Source organism: Nipponia nippon, unplaced genomic scaffold (genome assembly GCF_047370975.1).
Source record: "Nipponia nippon isolate SJK-2023a ecotype South Korea unplaced genomic scaffold, ASM4737097v1 scaffold_40, whole genome shotgun sequence".
In the NCBI taxonomy this organism is placed as follows: Eukaryota; Metazoa; Chordata; class Aves; order Pelecaniformes; family Threskiornithidae; genus Nipponia; species Nipponia nippon.
The window spans coordinates 675,277-695,438 of NW_028262359.1; the positions used below are offsets into that span (position 1 = coordinate 675,277).

The 20,162-nt window shown below is 41.2% G+C and overlaps 1 protein-coding gene across 3 annotated transcripts in view; it reads right to left on the reverse strand.

Moving 5' to 3' along the window:
- The window catches only part of UNC13B (unc-13 homolog B), a 224,037-nt gene that overhangs the window by 155,452 nt on the left and 48,423 nt on the right, over positions 1 to 20,162 (reverse strand). For all 3 annotated transcript variants that reach the window (XM_087777597.1, XM_087777596.1, XM_087777595.1), the window contains exons 7-8: positions 18,855 to 18,912; positions 282 to 504 (exon numbers count right to left, since the gene is read on the reverse strand). In XM_087777597.1, the coding sequence (XP_087633723.1) occupies positions 282 to 504; positions 18,855 to 18,912 (281 nt within the window). The remainder of the gene's footprint in view (positions 1 to 281; positions 505 to 18,854; positions 18,913 to 20,162) is intronic.

The window sequence follows — 20,162 nt, forward strand, 5'->3', positions numbered from 1 at the left end:
CTGGCCTTCAAAAGGTAAGGTGAAAACAGAACCAAGAATAAATGACATCAGAGTTGAGCATATCCTTAAAAGGTAATCCCCTAAACTTCCGGGTCTGGTGTAACACACAGCCTTATTTTTCCTGGTTCACAGCAGTCCCAGTGTCAACAAAACATGTAACACCTTCCTAACAGAAGCCTTTCAGAGCCCTTGAGCTGCCCTCCCCAGCTAGCATGGCACCTTCAGGGTCCGCTATGGAAGGTCAATGGCAAAAGAAGAGCTACCCAGAAGACAGCACCCACCTGATGGCCACGTGCTCCTGACAATCCAGATCATAATTTTGTAGGGAGTCAGCACAGGATTCCCGCAAGACCCCTTGCTGCTGCAGGCGTGACGGTACCGTGAACTGGTGCACAGAGGCATTGGGCTGTGCCGTTGTGTGGTACGGAGGAGGAATGCTGTTACTCGTCTCACTGCGATAGTCGCTGTCTCGATCATCCACAGCACTGTCAGCGTCTTCAAAGGCTAAGAAACAAAAGCAGTTAAGGGCACAGCTCTCTCAAGTTGCCTTGCTGGGACAGCGAAGCCCATTTAGTTTTTAAAGAACAACAAAACAGGCTGTTTCTGCTATGGATGTATCTTCATCTGGTAGCTGGTTGTAACCTCCCGTTGTCTCAGGTACGTACCACAGAATTCCTGTGGTCGCCTCCATGCCCTCCTTTCCCACTTCCTATTATAGGAGCTTATTTCTCTTTAGTCATTCCTAATAAGCAGATTAAAACATTTTTATTTAAAACAAACAAAAAAACCTGGCGCAACACCCAAAATGTCAGGTTCTTTGCTACTGCCAAAATGAACATTTAGGTGTTGGAAAAAAAACGCCGAAACATAAACATTCCTTTATGGAAAGGAGCTCTTTCCTGGAAACTTTTCAACCTTTAAGCTGTAATACTATCTCTTCTTCTCAGCATCCTTAACCAGTACTTTAGGGTTCTGGATTTTTTTTAGTGCCCCCTTTTTTTTTTTGTAAAAGTATTAGTTTAAGTTAAGAGAAAGTAATGAAAAGCACTCAGTAGGAAAATCAGAAGAACTGGGAGAGCAGCTCTGCTTATAGACAATTATACTACTTCTTATAGGGGAAAAATTGCTACATTTAACACACACAGGTACATTAGCTTAAGTTTAGTAGTCAACACTAATGATAGCCTTCACAAAGGAAAAAGGTCCTTTCCAATAAGCCCCTCTCCCTGCAGAAACACTTCTGCTTGCTAACCCTTAGGAAAAAGAGAACGCAGAGTTATAGTAAGGAAAGGTATCAAAAATATAATATTGATGTACAGCTGTGTTTGGCTATGCAGAATGCCCAGTTATTTTTGCAAGCTTACAGTGAAATACGCACACCGCACGGCAGTGGAGTGCGCCATTAACATGCCTGAAACAAAGGAAAATAAGGACCAGCCATTATTCACTCTCTCCACCACCAAAAGCCCATCTAAAAACGACAATCAAAGTCCCCTCTTTTATTCAATGGTATGTGCCTTACACAGCCATTCACCATGAGGCTGAACAATAAAGTGAAAGTGCTGTTTCCATGCCAGATCCTTAAAAAAAAAAAAAAAAAAAAAAAGAATTTAATAGCTGAAATTCCACAGCATCAGGGAACACCTTTTTCTTCCACTGGCGCTTCCCACGCCTCTAATCCAATTTCCATTTTTTAATCCAAGATAAAGTTTCTTCTTAGTGATCTTTTCAGTTTCTTCCCAACCAAGGAAGATGGTATCAGTTCCCTAAAGCAGATGGAAGAATAGAAAACACCCCCAGCAGAAGACATGTCTGCAAAATACAAACCACTTGAAAAAGCCCGGCTCTACTCTATTGAGTACAATCAATTCAATTTTATTGTCCACACTGAAAATGGAGTTAAGCCTCCTGCTTTTTAGTAGTTTAAATGCTTCATAGTTCTTGTCAGTCTCCAGTCAATTGAATAGAAATGAAGAGCAATCATATACTGCTTTATTCAGCTTTATGAAAAGCACAATGTCCATCAATTTTGTTACAGTTCAGTGCTTAGGAGAAACACTCAAGATGTGCTACACAAAAATGATTTGACATGCCGAAGTACCAAAGCCCTCTGAGAAGCATCAAACTTCCAGCCTGTGGAGCAAGGGCTGACCTATTTGTAGATCACAAGGCACACACCATCCTCAGAAGGATAACGAGCTGTTACTCAGCGGAGCAAAGTCATTGCTGAACACTTGAGTCATTACTGTCTAATGCACAATAATTACTTTTATTGGGACAGAAACACTGTTTCAAAGAGCCTTCTAATGCTTCACTTTGCTGCTCGACTAATTTCTTCTTCCCATCAGATGCAAATTAAGGTAAAGCCTAAATAACTCTGGTATGGTGCAAAGTTCTTCCAGCTGTGGCTGCATAATCATTATAAGCACTTGTAGGTGCTTACAGCAGCCCAACCGAGTTACAGGTTCAGGATCTGGTAAAAGACAACAGATCAACAGCTTTAGGGATAAACAATTTATCTCACCACAACAGCATGATAACAAATACAAATCAGCAGTACAATTACCTGGGTCAAAACAATACTCAATCCAGTAACTCCCTAATACTGGGCTAAACTCAATATCAGGGCGTGCACAGACTTACACCATCATGGTCATCAGGCAGCAGGACATAGCTTCTCCGGGTCAGCCACTCTGCCCAGCCGACGGGCTCAGGCATTTCCCAGTTCCCTCATCAGACTGTTGCAGAAGCACTGTCTGGATTTGTTAACCAGTCATCGCATCTCACCTCTGTGCTATCAAACGAAGATTTCCCACATGAACCGCAGTATCTCTAAGCAACACCTAAAAATAGCCGATTAGCTTGAATGTTAATCAAACATTTACAGCATATGTTTATAAAAGGGGGCACCAGGATTTCTCCCACTTCTTACTGGTGTTCAGCATGAGGAAGTCTCTTAGAGGTCATGGCACAAAATGCCTCCTCAGCCACACGTTTAAAGGATGCATGGCTCCAGCTACCACAAACATCGATGAGGTAGGAACGCATCGATTCTCTGATGCATGCACCATGCACCTACAGCACCCATAGATGTTAATACCAGGCAGAAATCCTCAACTGACTCATAAATAAGGGCCCACTCCAGAAACTCTTATTCTCACTGAATTGCACCTACCCTATGAGCAATCTCACTTTATTTAACAGAAGTGTTCACAAATGAAAACATTGCTCAGCCTGATTAAAAGCACCGAAACCTGGCCCACATGTGGCTTATAGCACACATTACCTTTGCGAGAAAGTATACTGTGAAATGCCTGCACATGGTGATGATCCCATTCATTAACATACTTGACACCTAAATTTTATTTAAGCAAGAGACTGACAAGAACTTGTAGAAGCAGCTCTGGGGATGCAGCATCCCTTCAAAAGGAGGGGTCAGGCATTACAGCCCATTTTCAACAAAATATCCCTCACAACACACATGGTGTGATAAATTCAAGGACTATCTTCTTCAAACAGATGATACACCAAGTCTTCCATTAGGCAAGTTGTAGCTTAGCCTCAGTCTCTGAAGATCGGTTAATTAATAATACGATACATAACAATAAACATAAGAAGTAACTGTTTTATCTCAGTTTGAGAAATTTCACATGTACCAAAGAGCTGTCAAGGGAGGAAAATTGTTTCATTGTCCCACTGTGTAGAGGGTGGGGGGTAAGGTTGAAGGGGCAGGGCAGAAGCATGCTCTTCATGTTTAATAATTGAATATTCATGCATATAGGCAGCATAAGAAGAAAACCCATTGGACAGTCACATCACCCAGTAGGATTTTACAGAGTAGGGAAAAATCAAGAAAGGAGATAGCTCCTCTGAAATAAACTGCCTCCTGAAAACCCTGTTATTCCTCCCCACTCCTGCCTCCAGAAGTTATTACACCACTGCTGCAGGGCAGAACACATACAACTTTTAATATACTGACCTCAAAACCACTTTGCACAGTCCTGTCACCAGCTCTGCTAGTCACATTTAACCTCTGGCAACTTTCTTCACATCAAGCTTCAGGACAGGAAGGAAAGCTAACAGTAAAATTATTACAGGTGGCTGGATGAATGCCCTTTCAGAAGTGTTTTTATTGTTTTAAGGTCCCAATGCACAGCAGGAGCTCCTCTCAAAAAGGCTGCATTCATTGCAGTTGAAATTGCCTCCCGCTTTTTCTAGCAGGGATGTGTCATCAGCCACTGGGAGCTGGGGTCCAGTCCCTAAGCTTAGTTATCCTCCACAAACTTAAGCAAAAACTTGGACAAAAGCAGCACACTCAGGCATTCAGGAAGAAAGAGGTTCATGTAAGCTTCTGTATCCCAAAATCCCCGCTACTTATCCAAAATAAGCCACTGAGCTTTTCACAGCTTTTGTCTATTTTTATAAGGGTAGAAGAAAGTGTACTAACTGAAGGAATGACTCCCAGTCCAAGTCCAGAAGAGATCTCTGCCAGCTCCACAGCAGGGCCTTTGCAACTCACCCTCCTCACCCTTCATCCATTTAAATTGCTTTTCACGATAGCTGCCAGCAACTTCTTTCCTTAAGTCTCAGATCCCAATACTTCATTTTCTACTGAACCATCAGTCACTTCTAACAATCACGCACACTGTCCGATATCTTATAATTAAAATGCAGACAGGTTTAAAGAGGACTACTGAAGTAACAAGAAGGAAAAAAGAAATCTCACAAGGACACAAGGGAATTTTTTTGAGGCTCTTCTAGAGCTCTAGATGCTAAAAACTCAAAAGCTTTTGAGCAATTATTTAAGTGCAATTTTGCAGGTCACTAGTCCAACCTATTGCCTTCACCACCTAAAAATAGATTAGAAATTTGCATAATTTTAAGAAAGCAAGTTAGCAATATTCAGTCTTCAGTTTGAGAGATTTCATAACCTTGTTTTTCCCACTTGAAAATACTTTGTTGCTGAAACACTCAACAGTCAAGAACTGTCTGAAGTGCAAAGACTGTCTTGAACATCTACCCTACCTCTTTAAGTCTTTTTCTTTCCTAAAACAAAACCAGGTCAGCAGCACAAGACGTCCCTTTTCTAAAGTGCCCTCCGCCCCACTAGCAAGGCTGTGGGCTACAGCACTCTTCTTGTAAGAAGCTCCCCCCAGGAAAAAGTCTTCCAGCTACCAACAGGCTGGTTCTGCTGCTTCCTTCTCAGCTGCTGTTGTAAGTTGACAATTAGAAGTATATTTTTCATTACACTGTCAAGCTAACGGAGTTCACTTGGAAACACTGGCCCAAGCCTGCCTATAAGGATGCTAACATGATTTCAAAGAGGACGATGGCACGGGAAGGATGAAGTACAGAGAGGGAGGGAGAGAGGGAGCTCCATGAATACAAGCACCTTTTAAAACAAAAACACCACACACCAACACTGCAGATAAACAGGAGAAATACCCTCCTAAATCTCTCACAGATCAATACCTAAGCACCCCGTTTCCCTCCCAAACACACAAAATTGAGGAATAAAAGGACACTAATCTTTGTTTTAGTAGTATACAAAAGTTTAGTTAATTCTCAGTTATCCTATCACACCTCTGAGAATAACCCCAAACAATTGAGACATCCAACACTGACAGCGTGAGGAAGTCGGTAAACGCTGCTGATGCCCAAAGAACTTATGGTTTGATCAAAGACAGGAGAGCAAGGAGGACAAAACATGTTGTGGGAGGAGAAACTGGGAAGTCACTGGTAGAAGACTTCTAACATGCAGAAGAAGTTCGTGTGTGAAATGCACTGTAATGTTAGCTGCACATTAGACTTAAAGTTACTTGGCTGCACTAAGAGTGTCCTCTCCAAATTCCATTATGTCAAAAATGGAAAAGCATCAGGCAGAAACTCCTCCCTGCTGGCAAGTAGTCACAGTTGTCTTTCTTTGGATGCTCCCATCAGCAACACCCTTGGTTTTGACACAGGGAATAGACACCTTCGTTTTAAGACTGATGGACCAATCTTTGCAGGTCCTACAGGCAGTAGAAGCCATGTACTCTATCTTGAGCAGAAACCTTGCCTGTTGGAACCTGTAGGACTTTCAGAAAGTGAAGATGCTTCATCCACATTTTCTGGAAAAGTTAACAAAAACCTTGCGGCCTCTGCAAAGTTATCACACCAGTCGTCAGGTGCAGGCATTAGCTCCACAGATCGCAGACAGCTGCGGTATCTGAGTTCTCTCTTTCCAATGCTGGTAAGCACTAGTTAAAGCAAAGCCCTGCCACTTCTGGCATGATGCTGTCTCACTGAGCTTGAATATGCTGCAATACCTACAACCCTCCTGTCACACTGGTGTGCACCAGCCATTTCTGCTTTCAGATTTGCTCCTGTTTGAAGTATTTGGAATTTCTGTGATCAATTCCAGCACACCTTTGCATCTTAGTAAAACAATCACTACGGATTCCCTTGTGTTTTTCAGTTACTCCAAACATTGATTTGGGCTTACGTGGTTAAGACCACCAATGCAAAAGATGTATACAAGCAGAAAACCAGAATCACCTTTACAGGAAAACAATAATAGTCTAATTCTGCCATCTTATCCTCAAATTCCAGTAGAAGGCACAAGCAACTCATTTAAAACATGGACAAAACAAAGCTAAACAGTGAAAAAAATGAACAGCCTTCCATCCACACAAATACAAAGATTCAGTGAAAGTAAAAGAAAATACAATGGAACAGATTTTCTATATGCATGAATATTTCCACTTTCCTTGTACTGGAGCATGCTGCATCACTATAGGATCAGAAAACTTGCAAGAAATCAAACTGTTACGTACTCAGCTGCTCTCCCCAGCCGAAATAACTCCAGTTGCCTGCATGTAACACAAATGGCAGCAAAGAATAGGAATGGAAAAAGAAAGCTTAGAAAAACAAACGACAAGCATACTTTTCATGTATTTAAAATGCCCTATAGATGGCGAGCTTGAAAATCTAAGATAATTTTTTCTTTATAAATACAACATTAAATTTATTTTGGGGCTTACTCTTCACTGTCCAGTTTGTTTATAAGACATTCTGAAGATTAAGATCACTATAAACACAAGGAATTATTAAGCAATCATGCATTTATTAACACAAGTAGACAAAATACTTATCAACACACTACTTAGCAAGAGCAGTTAAACACTGTTATTTCCTAGTACACACGTTATCAGGATTACAGACAGAACGTCCCAGAAACCAGAGTCCAGTTAAGACCAGTATCTGATTCTAGGCTAAACTGTGCAAGTCAAGTGGCAAAAGTTGCTTCATGTTTCCACTTTTGCCCCCTTTCCAGAACAAAGTTAACCCAGTGGTGAAAGCACCACACCAGTAATAACAGCGTGAAAAAGTATCTGCGTGCATGTAAACTAGAGCTAAGTGAAGAGCACTTTCTTAGCTAGATAAACCTACTGGTAAAAAACTTAAGAGCTCTCACAGCATCCTAAGAATGCACATAGTCACAAGTTAATTCTACAACAGTAAGCACATCTCTCCATGTTAAAATTAAAGGTGACAACAAATTCATGCTAAAGCCAAACTGCAAGTTGGTAACACAGCCAAGTTATTACTTATCACTATCCATGTTGTCACCCCAAGGTCATACTCAGTACGATGGAGGTAACAAACTACTACACGCAACCCTCAAAGCACCCTGGAAGCACACACACAACTTGCAACTCCAAGAAAAGCTTCAGAACCAGCATTTTTAGAAGATGGTGTGTAAAAAACACTTTAAAAAGTGAAGTTTACAGGAGTGTTCATGCGTAAGTGCAGCAGGCAATAAACAAATCCTTTACATGCAGGCAGAGAACAAGCGAGAGCTTTCTGTCCTGGCTACCAGCCTTGTCTCTAGCTACCAGCCAGCCACACGTTTCCAGGAGGCAGATAGCTCAGAGGATTCAACAAATCCCCCTCCCCTGCCCTCATGAACAAGACTCAGAAAGTTAGAATGGGCTAGTTCTTGCTTTTAGCTAAAACTGCAAAGAAAGGGTTCTGGGGAAAAAAAAAAAAAAAAAAAAAAAAAACAAACCAAACACAAGAACTTTGTTTTAAAAAATAACCACCAGACTTAAAAAAGCAATAACTGGTCCTGGTGAGTAACTTGGCTTTCCAATGGTTTAGTCCCTATGCACATGTACTACAGAGGGGTTCTGTTGCCGTTCTGTGGGGGAAGAAAAGGTGGGCAGGAAAAAGAAAAATAGGCACAGATGTGGACTACCCCAAGGAAAAAAAAAAAAGCAAAATCAGGGTTTAACCCTCTCTCCCTATCTGAGAAATAATGGTGCCTCAGAGCTGCAACCAGGTTGCTCCATTCTTCTCGGATATAAGAGGTTTACAAAGCAATGCAGCCCCTCAGATACACCTCAGTACTTCGGGGTCCCTGGACTCTGGGCTCTCGCACACACACGTGGTGCTTTGCACAGGCACAGCCATAGCTCAGGCTTAAGAGGCGCTTCTGTTATCTAGTAGAGCTTCAAAGGTAGGTCATTCCCTTCTGACTCCTGCAGGAGTTGTTACAGAAAAACAAGGAACACATGCATGTTTGCTGTGGTCATTAAACGAAGCAGCTCTGACCAAGTATGTGCATGGAACAAATTCAATATTTTTTACCAGGTTGATTTAGAAAGAACCACATATTGAACTGGCATAATGCTGAATACATGCAGTTTCCATGGAAGTATAAAAGGGTTATTCCCCTCCTGTCTACAGGAATAACAAATAAAAACTTTTTTCTTGTTTACAGAACTTAACAAATGAGAAAAACTGAAGTCCATAGAGTTGAGCACTGGCAGACTACAGTCTGACACACGACAAATGCTGCTTCTCTGGTCCACAGCAGCACGTGTGGACAAGCCACCACCTGCCCAATGTATCTGAGCCATCCCTGCTGGCAAGATGAAGATGAACCCAGATGCATCAGAGGCCTGCCAGGATCCACCAGCCCGTGTTTACATGACCCTGACCACAGGGCTATCATCTCAGGCTTGGTTTTTATGACAACAAAAAATCCACGGATTGCCTAATGATCAGCTTTGACAGAGGTCTGAGTGTTTTTCAGGGGAAAAGGAGAACAGAAAGAGGAACACGCAACCAAGCTGGCAAAGAAAACAGAAATAAAACACACGCGGCAAAGAGCGATGAGACAACCAGAAGAAAGGCAGGGAGAGCAGGAGCATCAGATAGGGACATGGGGAGAGGGGCTAAGGAAAAAGAGCAAGAAGTTGACCCAACTCTGCACTGAGCTTTAATTTGCTATAATAAATAGTTCATGTTAAAGAGCAGACAAGTTCCTGTTAATGTATAAGTCCAACAATAGCCTACGTGTATCTCATTCCTGAAAATCTCAAGCCACTAACACATGGGATAGCAACCTCAGCACCTCTTTCCATCAAAAGGTTCCTATCTCGCGTAAGCAATAAGAGGCAAAGGAAGCCAACATTCAGGCATTTGCAGCCTAGATTACTATTAAAGATCCAGAAAAATTCTTCAGTGGCTCAACATTATTGCACTCAGACTACCTGCCAGTTAAACCTATGTCATTATTCACAAATGAACGCACATGTAACATCCCAAAGAAACTGGGGAAGACATATCAGAAGATACTATAAAATTTCCAAAACCAGTATGCAGATCATGAAAACTACAGAGGAAATGGAGCTTACCTGTCCTGCACCTTTTCCCAAAGATAAAACTCCCAGTCTGACAACCTCTGCACAAACCACTGTAGTCTGCACGGAGGGAATGAGTGGCTCTTTAAGGGAAAACACAAAGCCTGACCCCTGAAACCGGCTCAGACTGTTCCTAGCCCTTGCTTCCTTGACCACGAATCGTCCGACGGTTGGCACAACACTACTCACGGTTTCAAACTTCAACAAGGAGAAAACCACCAAGTGCTAAAAACAAGCTGGGCAGGATACAAGGTCTGCCCTTGGAGGAGAAGTGTTACCAACTCCCATAGACAAGAGTCCTCAAACTGAGTGATATCCCTCAGCCAGGTACTTACCTGCCTACCTTACGGCTACCAAGTTCCTGATGAACAGCATGAAAACCCCACAAACTTTCAAAAGCAAATTAGAGTCTATTATTTCCATGCCTAAGACAAATAGCAGTCAATGCCAAGCAGGGCAGAGTGGAGAGAAGAGCAGCTGCCTTTAGACACCAGCTCCTTACCCTGCAAGTTTTCTCACATTGAGAAGCTGGGTCTTGGCTAACCAGGGCATGCTGCAAGTAGAGACTAACTGGGAAGGCAATGCTGCAGGAGCAAACAGAAGGAGATGCAATAACATAGAGTAAGGGATTTTCACCCAGAATCTCAAAACTCCGGTTTTGTTTGTTTTTACTAACACCCACTTCACTTCAGCATCTAACATTTTGGATAAAAGATGAATTTATTAAAGGTTCAACACATATGTTGCTTCATTTAAGATTCAGGAGCTAACAGTATATATCTCGGTCCTTCAGTGTAATCACAGAAGACCTGGGCTGACAGTCTTGATATTTTGATGGTTAACGAAAACTGAATTTCTTTTTAGCCTTTTCAAGTTGTTTTTCTGCTTCATAAAAATAATATGCATAACCTCAATTTGTTAAGAAAAAAAACCTTTCAGATCACCTTTGGGAACAAATTTAAGCCTGTACAAACTTGAATTGAAAACACCAAGAAGTCCAGACAGATAGAAAATGGAAAGTTGTAATTGTAAAAACATACAACAACAACATACATTAACACTGGAATAGATGATACAGACAAGTCAGACTAGTTACTCCGTGTGCTCTTAAATACTAACAGCGTGTGTCTCAGTTATCACATTATTTTGTATTCATAAGTTTCAGTACTCAAAAAATGAGGTTTCATATAAACCTCCAATTAAGGACTAAGCAATGCCAGCAGCCTGGTGCCTTGGAAGCTACAACATTCTTGTCGTTAACACATTTTATAAAGCACATCTAAGTTCCCACAGTTAGCTGAACATAACATATGCTCGTTCTGTGTCTCAATTATGCAACTGCTCAAGGAGGAACTCCTCCTCCCCACTTCACACTGTCAAGCCTGGATCAGCAGGGACGCTGTAGAAAAGCAGAATATTCCAAGTTTTAATGCAGTCTAATTTGATTGCCTGCGTGCCATTTTGTTTCATTTCTGTTTACAAGTCTCTGAGAGTGGCTGGGATGTACTATCCCCGCCAGAACATTATCCTTTACTGCCGTCCACTGCGTACAGTCATGCTGATAAATTATTTAGTCCTCCTGTTATATCCCATGCTGAGCAAAGACAGAGAGCATCTAAACAAGAGCACTAAACGGAGCTCAGGAAATTGCACTATATTTGGTGCTGATAAAGTACTGTTTATAGAATACAAACACAGCTGGGAAGGTCCCGGTCAGTTCGTTCTTCTAGGTTGAATAAACCTCCTTTTCCCCTGGCTAAGACCCTCAACACAGTGCACGCAAATCTCAGATTCCATAAAAATTCCATAAAAATTGAATTCTTCCAGTATTCAATGTACTTCCCAAAATTAAGCATGCAGTATTTTGGTGGAACAAGCTTCTAAAATACAAAACAAACACTGAATAGCTTTTTAGAACCAAGTCAGGTTTTCAGTAAGCAGGATGACCAAGAGGGTTTCATAGCAAGTACCACCATTTCCAGTTCAGTTTTGGAACACCACAGACGAGGGCTAAGACCTCTGCACAAAAGGAGATGAGAAAGCCCAGGAGGGAAATGAGCTAAAAGGAGCTGGCCAAGACAGTACGACACCAGAGTACCCTCTTTGCTCACTAGTCCCTCTTTTTCACCACGTGTTACTCTAGTTTATTATTCAGCTTTTGCTGAAATTTTGGAGTATTTCATTTCACTAAATGAAATGGCCCATCTGGCCACCTCTACTATGGCTAAACAAAATCAGATTGAGAGCTGAGAATTTAAGCGGGGCTTGGATCATCATCAAATCATCGAGAGTATCCACTAAGTTATTACAAGCTTGTGCAACTCATTAATACCCATAGCAAAAAGAATCAGGCAGGGTGCCACTTACTTTTACCTACAATGGAAAAAACTGTAACATTTCTATCACTGCATTAACACCTAACACAGCTGTCTATTTCTGGGCTACCCAGTCACACAGACTACTTGGCTAAGAGATGTAAACACAGGAACCAATAAAAGTTTTACATACTCCTCGTGAGATACAATTTTGGACTATAGTGGATCACCTAACATTACATATATGCATAATAGCAAAGAGGAATATAATGTTCTACAGCAGCTGACATAAAAGATTTAGTGATGTTTCTGATTTTCAATCTTGGGACTTTCAGTACAAGCTTCATTGCCCAAGGGCACATACTTATGGCTTGCGTATAAAGTTGAGCAATAATTTTTATATCAATTTGAAATCTTTAATCTAGTTTTTAAAAAGGTTATATTCCACTGTGGTAGCAAAACTCAAATTAACTTTCTGTTATTGCTATGACATTAAAGGATGACTAATAAAGTTTCAGAGTCCTTAAAAAAAATCCCCACCAGGAAAAAAAAGAAGCATTCATGAAGAACACTAAACAAATTATGAAACTTAGAGTGATTAATTGAGCATTTACTTTTTTTGATCACTGCGTATAGAGACACATGTCAGTATTAGCAGCGTTCAGCATTTCAGCAAGAGCTTTAGGTTTGGGGCTTATTTAAAAGTCAAAGCTTTATTTCCTTGTCAACACCTTTCAGAATACAGCACGCACTCTAGGAACAACAACTAACAAAGTACATTTAGAGGATCAGCAGCAAAACCACAGATCTGCTCTCCTCTAGAGTTCAGCAGTAAGTCAAGCTTTGTTACTGTATAATCTTCTAATATAGCCAGTATTTTTATTTTTAACTTCCATTTGCTGAATACTTTTCCTTAGACATACCCAGTCCTGAAGTAGCAGCTTTATCCTAAAAATGCATGCAGACTTTTTAGAGCAAGACCTTGAAACTGCATTCCTTCGAGCAGACCTACTGTGCCTCCAGCCAGCCTAGGCAGCGAGTACTGCAAAGACACAAGAAAACAAGTCTCCCAGATGGGATTTATCCTAAACAAAGAGGAACAGGAGCTGCCAGTCACCAAGAAGCAGAGAGCCCAGGGAACTCGCTTTCCCAGCCCGTCAGCAAACTATCACAAAATAGCTCATACAATGGTTTCAGCTGTACAGGCAAGAGTCATTTTTCATCTGCCTAGCTTAATTAAAAAAAAAAAAAAAAAAAGTCTTTCATGTGTCCTGTTTTGAATTACACTGAACATTTTTTAAGGACTGTTGTTAGGCTTACTGTTTGCACTGTGGCCAGTAGTTTTACTCTTGCTAGAGCACAGCTTTTCAATGACTGCAGCAGGATCTTTAGTGTCACCTACCCTTGAGAAAGGTAAAATAATCATTGACCACTTCCTTACTCTTCCCAAACTGGTCTGGTCTAGAGATGCCATAGGTAGCTGCTGACCTCTGTTGTTTCTAAGTGCAGAAGCAGGCTGGTCTAGGAAAAAAAATACAGCAAGAATCTAGACATATAGCATACATCTCTACAACAAGGAGGGGCAGTACCACCTTCCAGCAATCGCAGCCGACTATGCTGCCTGCCACTGCACTATAACAGATCATACATCTCTATGAACAATTAAGATGGTCAAGTTGTGTCCTGCTTAAAAGCATTTTGATGCTGCCTACCCCTGAGAGCCTGGTAGAGCAGATCTTTTTTTTTACATATTGTTATCAAAGAGGGGAAAAAAAAAAAAAATCTTTTAATTGGATGTCACTTCAGCACATTTGCTGCCAGAGGGTCAGTTCACCCAGCTGAAAACTGGTGGATGGCAGCCAACATCATCTTTGACTGGAATAAACCACCAACCAGGCTCTTCCAGCAAGAGCTCTACCCAGCTGCCCTGCACCCACAGCCTGCCCAGATCTGTGCCACTGCTTCTGCTAGAACCGGACCACCTGCACAGTGGAAATCCTCTCAAAGTCAGCTTTTGGTACTTTTGAAATAGTAGTGAATGTGTAGATATTAACAGAATTTTGTCTTACACATTTTGCAGAAATAGATTACTTCAAGTATTAGTGAGAAAGAAGAGTCAACACAACAAACTGATCTGGCATCAAATGACACCCATTTCTATAAAGTGTATAAAACATATTGCCAGCTTTTAAGTAGTTAAAAGGCTGCTTATGTATCTACAACAGAGCTGTAGCACTTTTATCCTGCATGCATGTGCACACACACACATTCCAGATAGCATTTACGGTTCCTTCTTACTCTCCTGGAGGGGATGCTGTCTTGCTCCTTTCTCTCTGATCTGCTGGCAAACCAAGCACAGGCTAGCTTTGGTTCTTTTTGCTGGTATAACAGTGTATCAGAAAAGTTATTTCTTTCCTTTTTGCACCAACTCACAATCCAGAGCCAAGCAACAAATTTACCTTCTTCTGGGGAAAAAAAAAAAAAAAAAAAAAAAGAGAAACCCAAAGCCCACAATTAAAAAAAAAAAACAAACCAACACAAAAACAAAACCAACCCCCACACAGCCCTGGTAGGCAGGGATTTTACAGAGCAAAAGACATGCAAGACAGAGCTATGGTGCGCTGTGGTCTGTCAGGGTCTCGCTGTGAAAAGAGCAACACCACAGACTCAAGGAAGTGGAAGAAAAAAAAAAAAACACATATGCAGAGAAGGGAGGAGAAAGCATTCAAAGGTAAGAGGACAGACACAACTGGTTGATTCAGTGGCACTTAGGTTATCTTTTCTGAGAGTCACACTGAACAAACCTGCTCTCTTCCAGATTTATAAACTCCCTGACAAAAGGTATAGGGCAGTATTTACAGTAACTGACATTAACTAAGACTGCCAAATCTTTTCCGCAAAGATACAGAATATCCTTCTCATCCCAGTTTGCATGGTGTCTGCTCCAAGTCAGAGCTGCGTTTAAAATACTGACAGAGTGACTCACTTATGGATTATAATGGACTTTTATGTTGCCAGAAATGATTTGAGCATACAAGGAAAATAAATCTATACGTACTACAATAAATAACTTAGAGCTTATTGACTCAATGAATGCCAAAGTAATCAAATAACATTTTTTCAATCTGCTTCATTTAAAGTGAATTTCCAGACAATAAAAGCTTGCTTTCTTTTTAGCTTACATTCAGTTTCAGGTTGCAGGTAAAAGCCAATATGAGGATGCCGCAGTTATCTAACAGTGAGGCATCAGGAAATTAAGAATTACAATTACATTTAATAGAAATGCAAACAAAACTGGATCCATGGGCACTATAGTGCTTTGCTTATTGCTTGGGATCACTGGAAGTTAAATCAATTGGAAGCACGTGATCTTTCTGGGGCAGAAGAAATATACAGGGAAGCACAGAAGTTGGGAGGTAAAAGTGAAATGGCTGAGTAAGATGAAGGAAGTGCCAAAATCAGTGAGGCTTAGAGGAGACTGCATGTACATGAACAGACCCACCTGCTTCATTTAAGAATAGGTAGGAAGCCCGAATCCTGCATTACCTCAGAAACCATGGGTCAGACTCTTCTAAGAACAGAGCAGCATTTGAGACTGCGAAAGTGAGCCTGAAAGCTTCATAGTCTGCGGAAAAATTAGAGCACCTAGTCTGGGCTGAGATTTCCCATGGCGCCACGCCAAGGTAGCAGCCCACGCAGGACCAGAGATGAAAACCCACCCTCACGGATCAGATGCTGGCTTTCCGACACGGCCCAGCTTTCTTCTCTCACGCCCTGCTCCATCCTTCTCCCCCTCCCTGCTCAGGGGAGACAGCAGAACAAGTTGCGCCCATGCAGGAGATGGGGAAATAACCATAAGAAAAGGTGGTTTGAGAAAGGGACCAGACACATATGGAAAACATGAAACATGGAAGCAGAACTGGGCAGAAATATAATCTAATTTTAACACGTAAGGATGTGTATTTCCCCATTTAATGGACCTGACTGTGCCTGCTGGAGTATGAATCATAGAATCATAGAGCCGTTAAGGTTGGAAAAGACCCTTAAGATCATCGAGTCCAGCCATTATTCCAGCACTGCCAAGTCCACCACTAAACCATGTCCTCAAGCACCACGTCTACCCGTCTTTTAAGTACCTCCAGGGATGGGGACTCAACCACTTCCCTGGGCAGCCTGGTCCAGTGCCTGACTGCCCTTCTCAATGAAGAAGTTTTTCCTAATATCCAATCTAAACCTCCCCTCCTCTCCTCAGCTGCTCCTCGTAAGACTTGTGCTCCAGACCCTTCACCAGCTTCGTTGCCCTTCTCTGGACACACTCCTCAATGTCCCTCTTGTAGTGAGGGGCCCATGACTTTCTCTAGCTAGAACAAAGAAGTCAGAAAAATCTTCTGAGAGCTGCAAGAGGGCTAAGCAGGACACCAGTGTGCAGTTATACCATTATTTCTTGAAATGCAAGCTATATGGAGTGTTTTGCTGCACTTTTGCTCTATAGTGCATCAGCCTTTAAGATAACTTTGTGTTTTTCAGAATTTGGGAAGATATCCTCATGGGGCAAAAACTACTCACACTCAGGAGGTTTTTTACTCCTTCTAGATAGTCTGTTGTCCACCTGACTGTGTCCTGCTCCCAGCAGCAATCACATCTCATCCAGCACATCGTGATGGAAAAGCAGATGAGTCTTACAAATGTTCTTGAGGATATTTTTATTATATCTAAAAATATATCTATCAATTATTTACCCACATGGTAAGTAAGAACACTCCGTACTCAATGTGTTTTAGGTGAGGGAAGGACACCCACCCTGCTCCTATGTAAAAAGGGGCTGAGCTCCTGCATCATATGCAAAGGTCAGGTCAGCTTTCAAGAACGACAAAATCAGTGCATCTTCTGGGTTGAATTCTTGAGTTCCAAAGGACTATGCTACATTCAGACAAGCTTACAATTCTTATGCACAGATTGACGCATGCAGAGTTCATTTTTCAAAAGCAGTTCTATATTAAATGTCTATTTTATATTTGTCCACGTAAATAATTAGATATTCATAGATATTGGATAGTTGCAGGCAGTAGATAAGCAAAAGTGCATGTGGTGCCACAAGCTTTATTGAATTACTAGAAAATTCTTAAATACATTAACCACATACTGCTATTAAATATTTAACATCAATTCTAATGACTGTTTTAATCCCATGAATGATTAAATTAATTCTTATGTGATATTAATTGTTGAAACCAGGGGCCTTCAATTAATTAAAGGTCACTTTCTAGCAAGATGCAGGCTGTTAACAGACAACACAAAAAGGGCAGCTGCAGTTCTGCTCTTTCCTATGTCTGTTTGCAAGAGCTGAGCTGGGCCTCCAGGGAAGAAACTGGCTACAAGAGCTTGAGGATGTAAAAGCACCGTGCTGTGGGAACACGTGCAGCTACTTTCCCAAACAGAAGCATTCCCCCTCATTTACCCATACATCCCAATACTTAGAAGAATCAGTCAAACCAACCTCCCTCAAATAAAAGCCAAGTCCAGGGCACACAGCCAGGAAAGTCATTTCAGCAAATCACACATTCATTTCTTGGACACTTCATATCAGACTGTTTGATCTTTTGACATTAGGGGTTCTGCATACTATGCTAGCTTGATTTAGTTAAATATTAGTTTCTCCAACAACGTTTCTTATTGGTAAGCTTTACAAATCAATTGTACCCTTCTGACTATTTAAAAACAAACAAACAAACGAAGTCCTTTGTTCTTTACATACACTCTTCTTAAGAAAAGGGAGGACACATTTGTTGCTACCTAGGGTACCACTGCCGGAATACTCTCCTATAGCTTTGTACATGTTCCAGCCAAACAACACATTCAGATTTCCTAGGCAATTGGTTAATGTCCACGTTTTGTTGAAGATAGTTTTAAGATAACATAACAGCAGTACACAGATAAATTAATTCTACTCAAAAAAGGTAAACAATAATTAACATTTCCTAATGTTAACAGTTTTGTAGAGATCCTATAATCAGCCCAACGGATAAACAGCCTGCAACGTGTAATATGCACATCTTATAGGATTTGAATTAGAGGACAGAAGATTTGTTTAAATTATGAGACTTGAATTTTATCAATGTTCTTGCCAAAAGTAGATAAAATATTCATAAGAGACATCATTGAGCTTTCATCTGTTGTATGTTAAAAGCAGTGTTTCAGAAATCTAATTTTGCAGACCGCCAGATACAGTATGTCCTAGGTTATTTTTCCATCTATGTTTTCAGAAGCATAAAAAAAATGCAAGATGAGATAAGCAGAAATTAGTAAAAATATTTTTCATCCATCAACACAGTATTGAGAAGTAATATCAAAGAAATTAGGCATCAAGTACACAAACCTCTGGTGCATTTTAAAAGGCTACCAGTAGTACCTGTCTCCATCTATTCTCCTCCTCTTAAAATTTCATTAAAAAGTCACAAAAATAATATTCAACACATGATGTTTAAAAAGAACATAGCCTGAGTTAGTTATATGAAAACACTCAGCATTTTCTTACTTGCGTCGATATTACAAGGGTCTGACAATCTAGGTGACTTTGAACACATTTTGTGTTCCTGTCGCACCTGAGGACACAAACAGGTTAAAGACTCAATGCTTGATTTCACTTCCTAGCATCAGAAGCTTTAAACCAACATTTTGAGGGGCACAGTTTTTCATAACTGACAAAAGTTACTGGCTTCACAGAGATTTAAGTACTTCTAACAAGAAAATATTGTTCAGATGTACCATCGTTTGATAACTCACCACAGAAGGAAATAAAGTACACTGAAAGAGGGAAAAAAATATTGAGAAGAAATAAAGTCTAACTTACAACACTGGGAGGCAGCACTGGGCAATGGTTTCTTCTGGACTTCCTCCTGAAAGGAATACTAAAGGAGGAAAAAAAGAAGGAACACAGACTGATAAGAAAGCAAATGGTAACTTTATGGAACAGCTTTCAGAGCACAGCATACCACAGGTAAGAGAAAACATCCCTGGTAGCATCAGAGCATTAAATATTCTCCTTAATATCCATATTGAAACACACTCCCGTAAGTCTCCTCTTTTTTCATGCCAAAACCAGGTGTTAAAAAGTGCACATCTGATTAAGGTGAAGTCTGCTTTACTACACGCACGGGCCCTGTTCTCACTTCTGAGACCTCTAATTAGCCATCCAACAGACCTGATTCTCCGCACCACAATGTCACTGTGACAGGGAGCTCAGAACGGAGCACAAGCCCTGTCTGACTGTAAACGTCAGACGCTCAAGCACGGCTTCAACAGTTCAAAACTCATGTGGGCTCCCAGCAACACTGCAGCAGGAGACTGAAGCGGTTGGACAATTAGTGTGCCCGGCAGGGCAGTAACACAATGTCTGCCCAGCCAACACTCACAAAATCTCCCGTGATCCACCGTACATCCAAAGTGAAGAATTTTTCATCTCCTTTAATACTAAATTAGAGGACATAGAGATATTTCAATTAGCCAGCTTTGACTTTTTACAAAGCTGTTTGTTGCAGCATCAAAGCGTTCCCTAGGGGAATGCCAGTGGTTTTATTTTGTTATTCTCCTCTCTTGTATTACATAGAGATATGAGAAAATTAGGACAATCGAGCAAAACAATGAGAACAGTCTTTGCCAGGGGGAAAAAAGGCCCGACAACAAAGGAAGCGGCAACCTTAGCGAGCTGGTGCTGCAATCTGTGCAAAACGGGGCCACCAGACAGATCTCCTTGGATTTGGTAAGGATTAACGACCACTCATTACATGGAAGGTGACAACCTGCAGACTTCCACTGTGGCTATCTTCCGATCTGTGCTATTTAAAACACGTAAGTGATCCTGAAAGGTGGTTAGTCACCTTTCACCATCAGCAAACCGCCAACTCACGGAGTTCATCAGGATTGTGAAAACAAGAACTGCTGGATCTCACAGCACGGACTGGTTGATAAGGTGGTGAAAGAAGGTCTGCGGATGAGCAGTTTCAGCAGCATAGAACTGCAATGGCTTCTGAATTATTATGCTCAGAGATCCAAAAATGGCTGTAGCTTGTTCTTTTTAAGACATCAGCCCAACAGCTATCAGCAGTCCCAAAAAGAAAACTGAATATTAAGTATTTGTAGAAATAGGGACCGGAAAGCA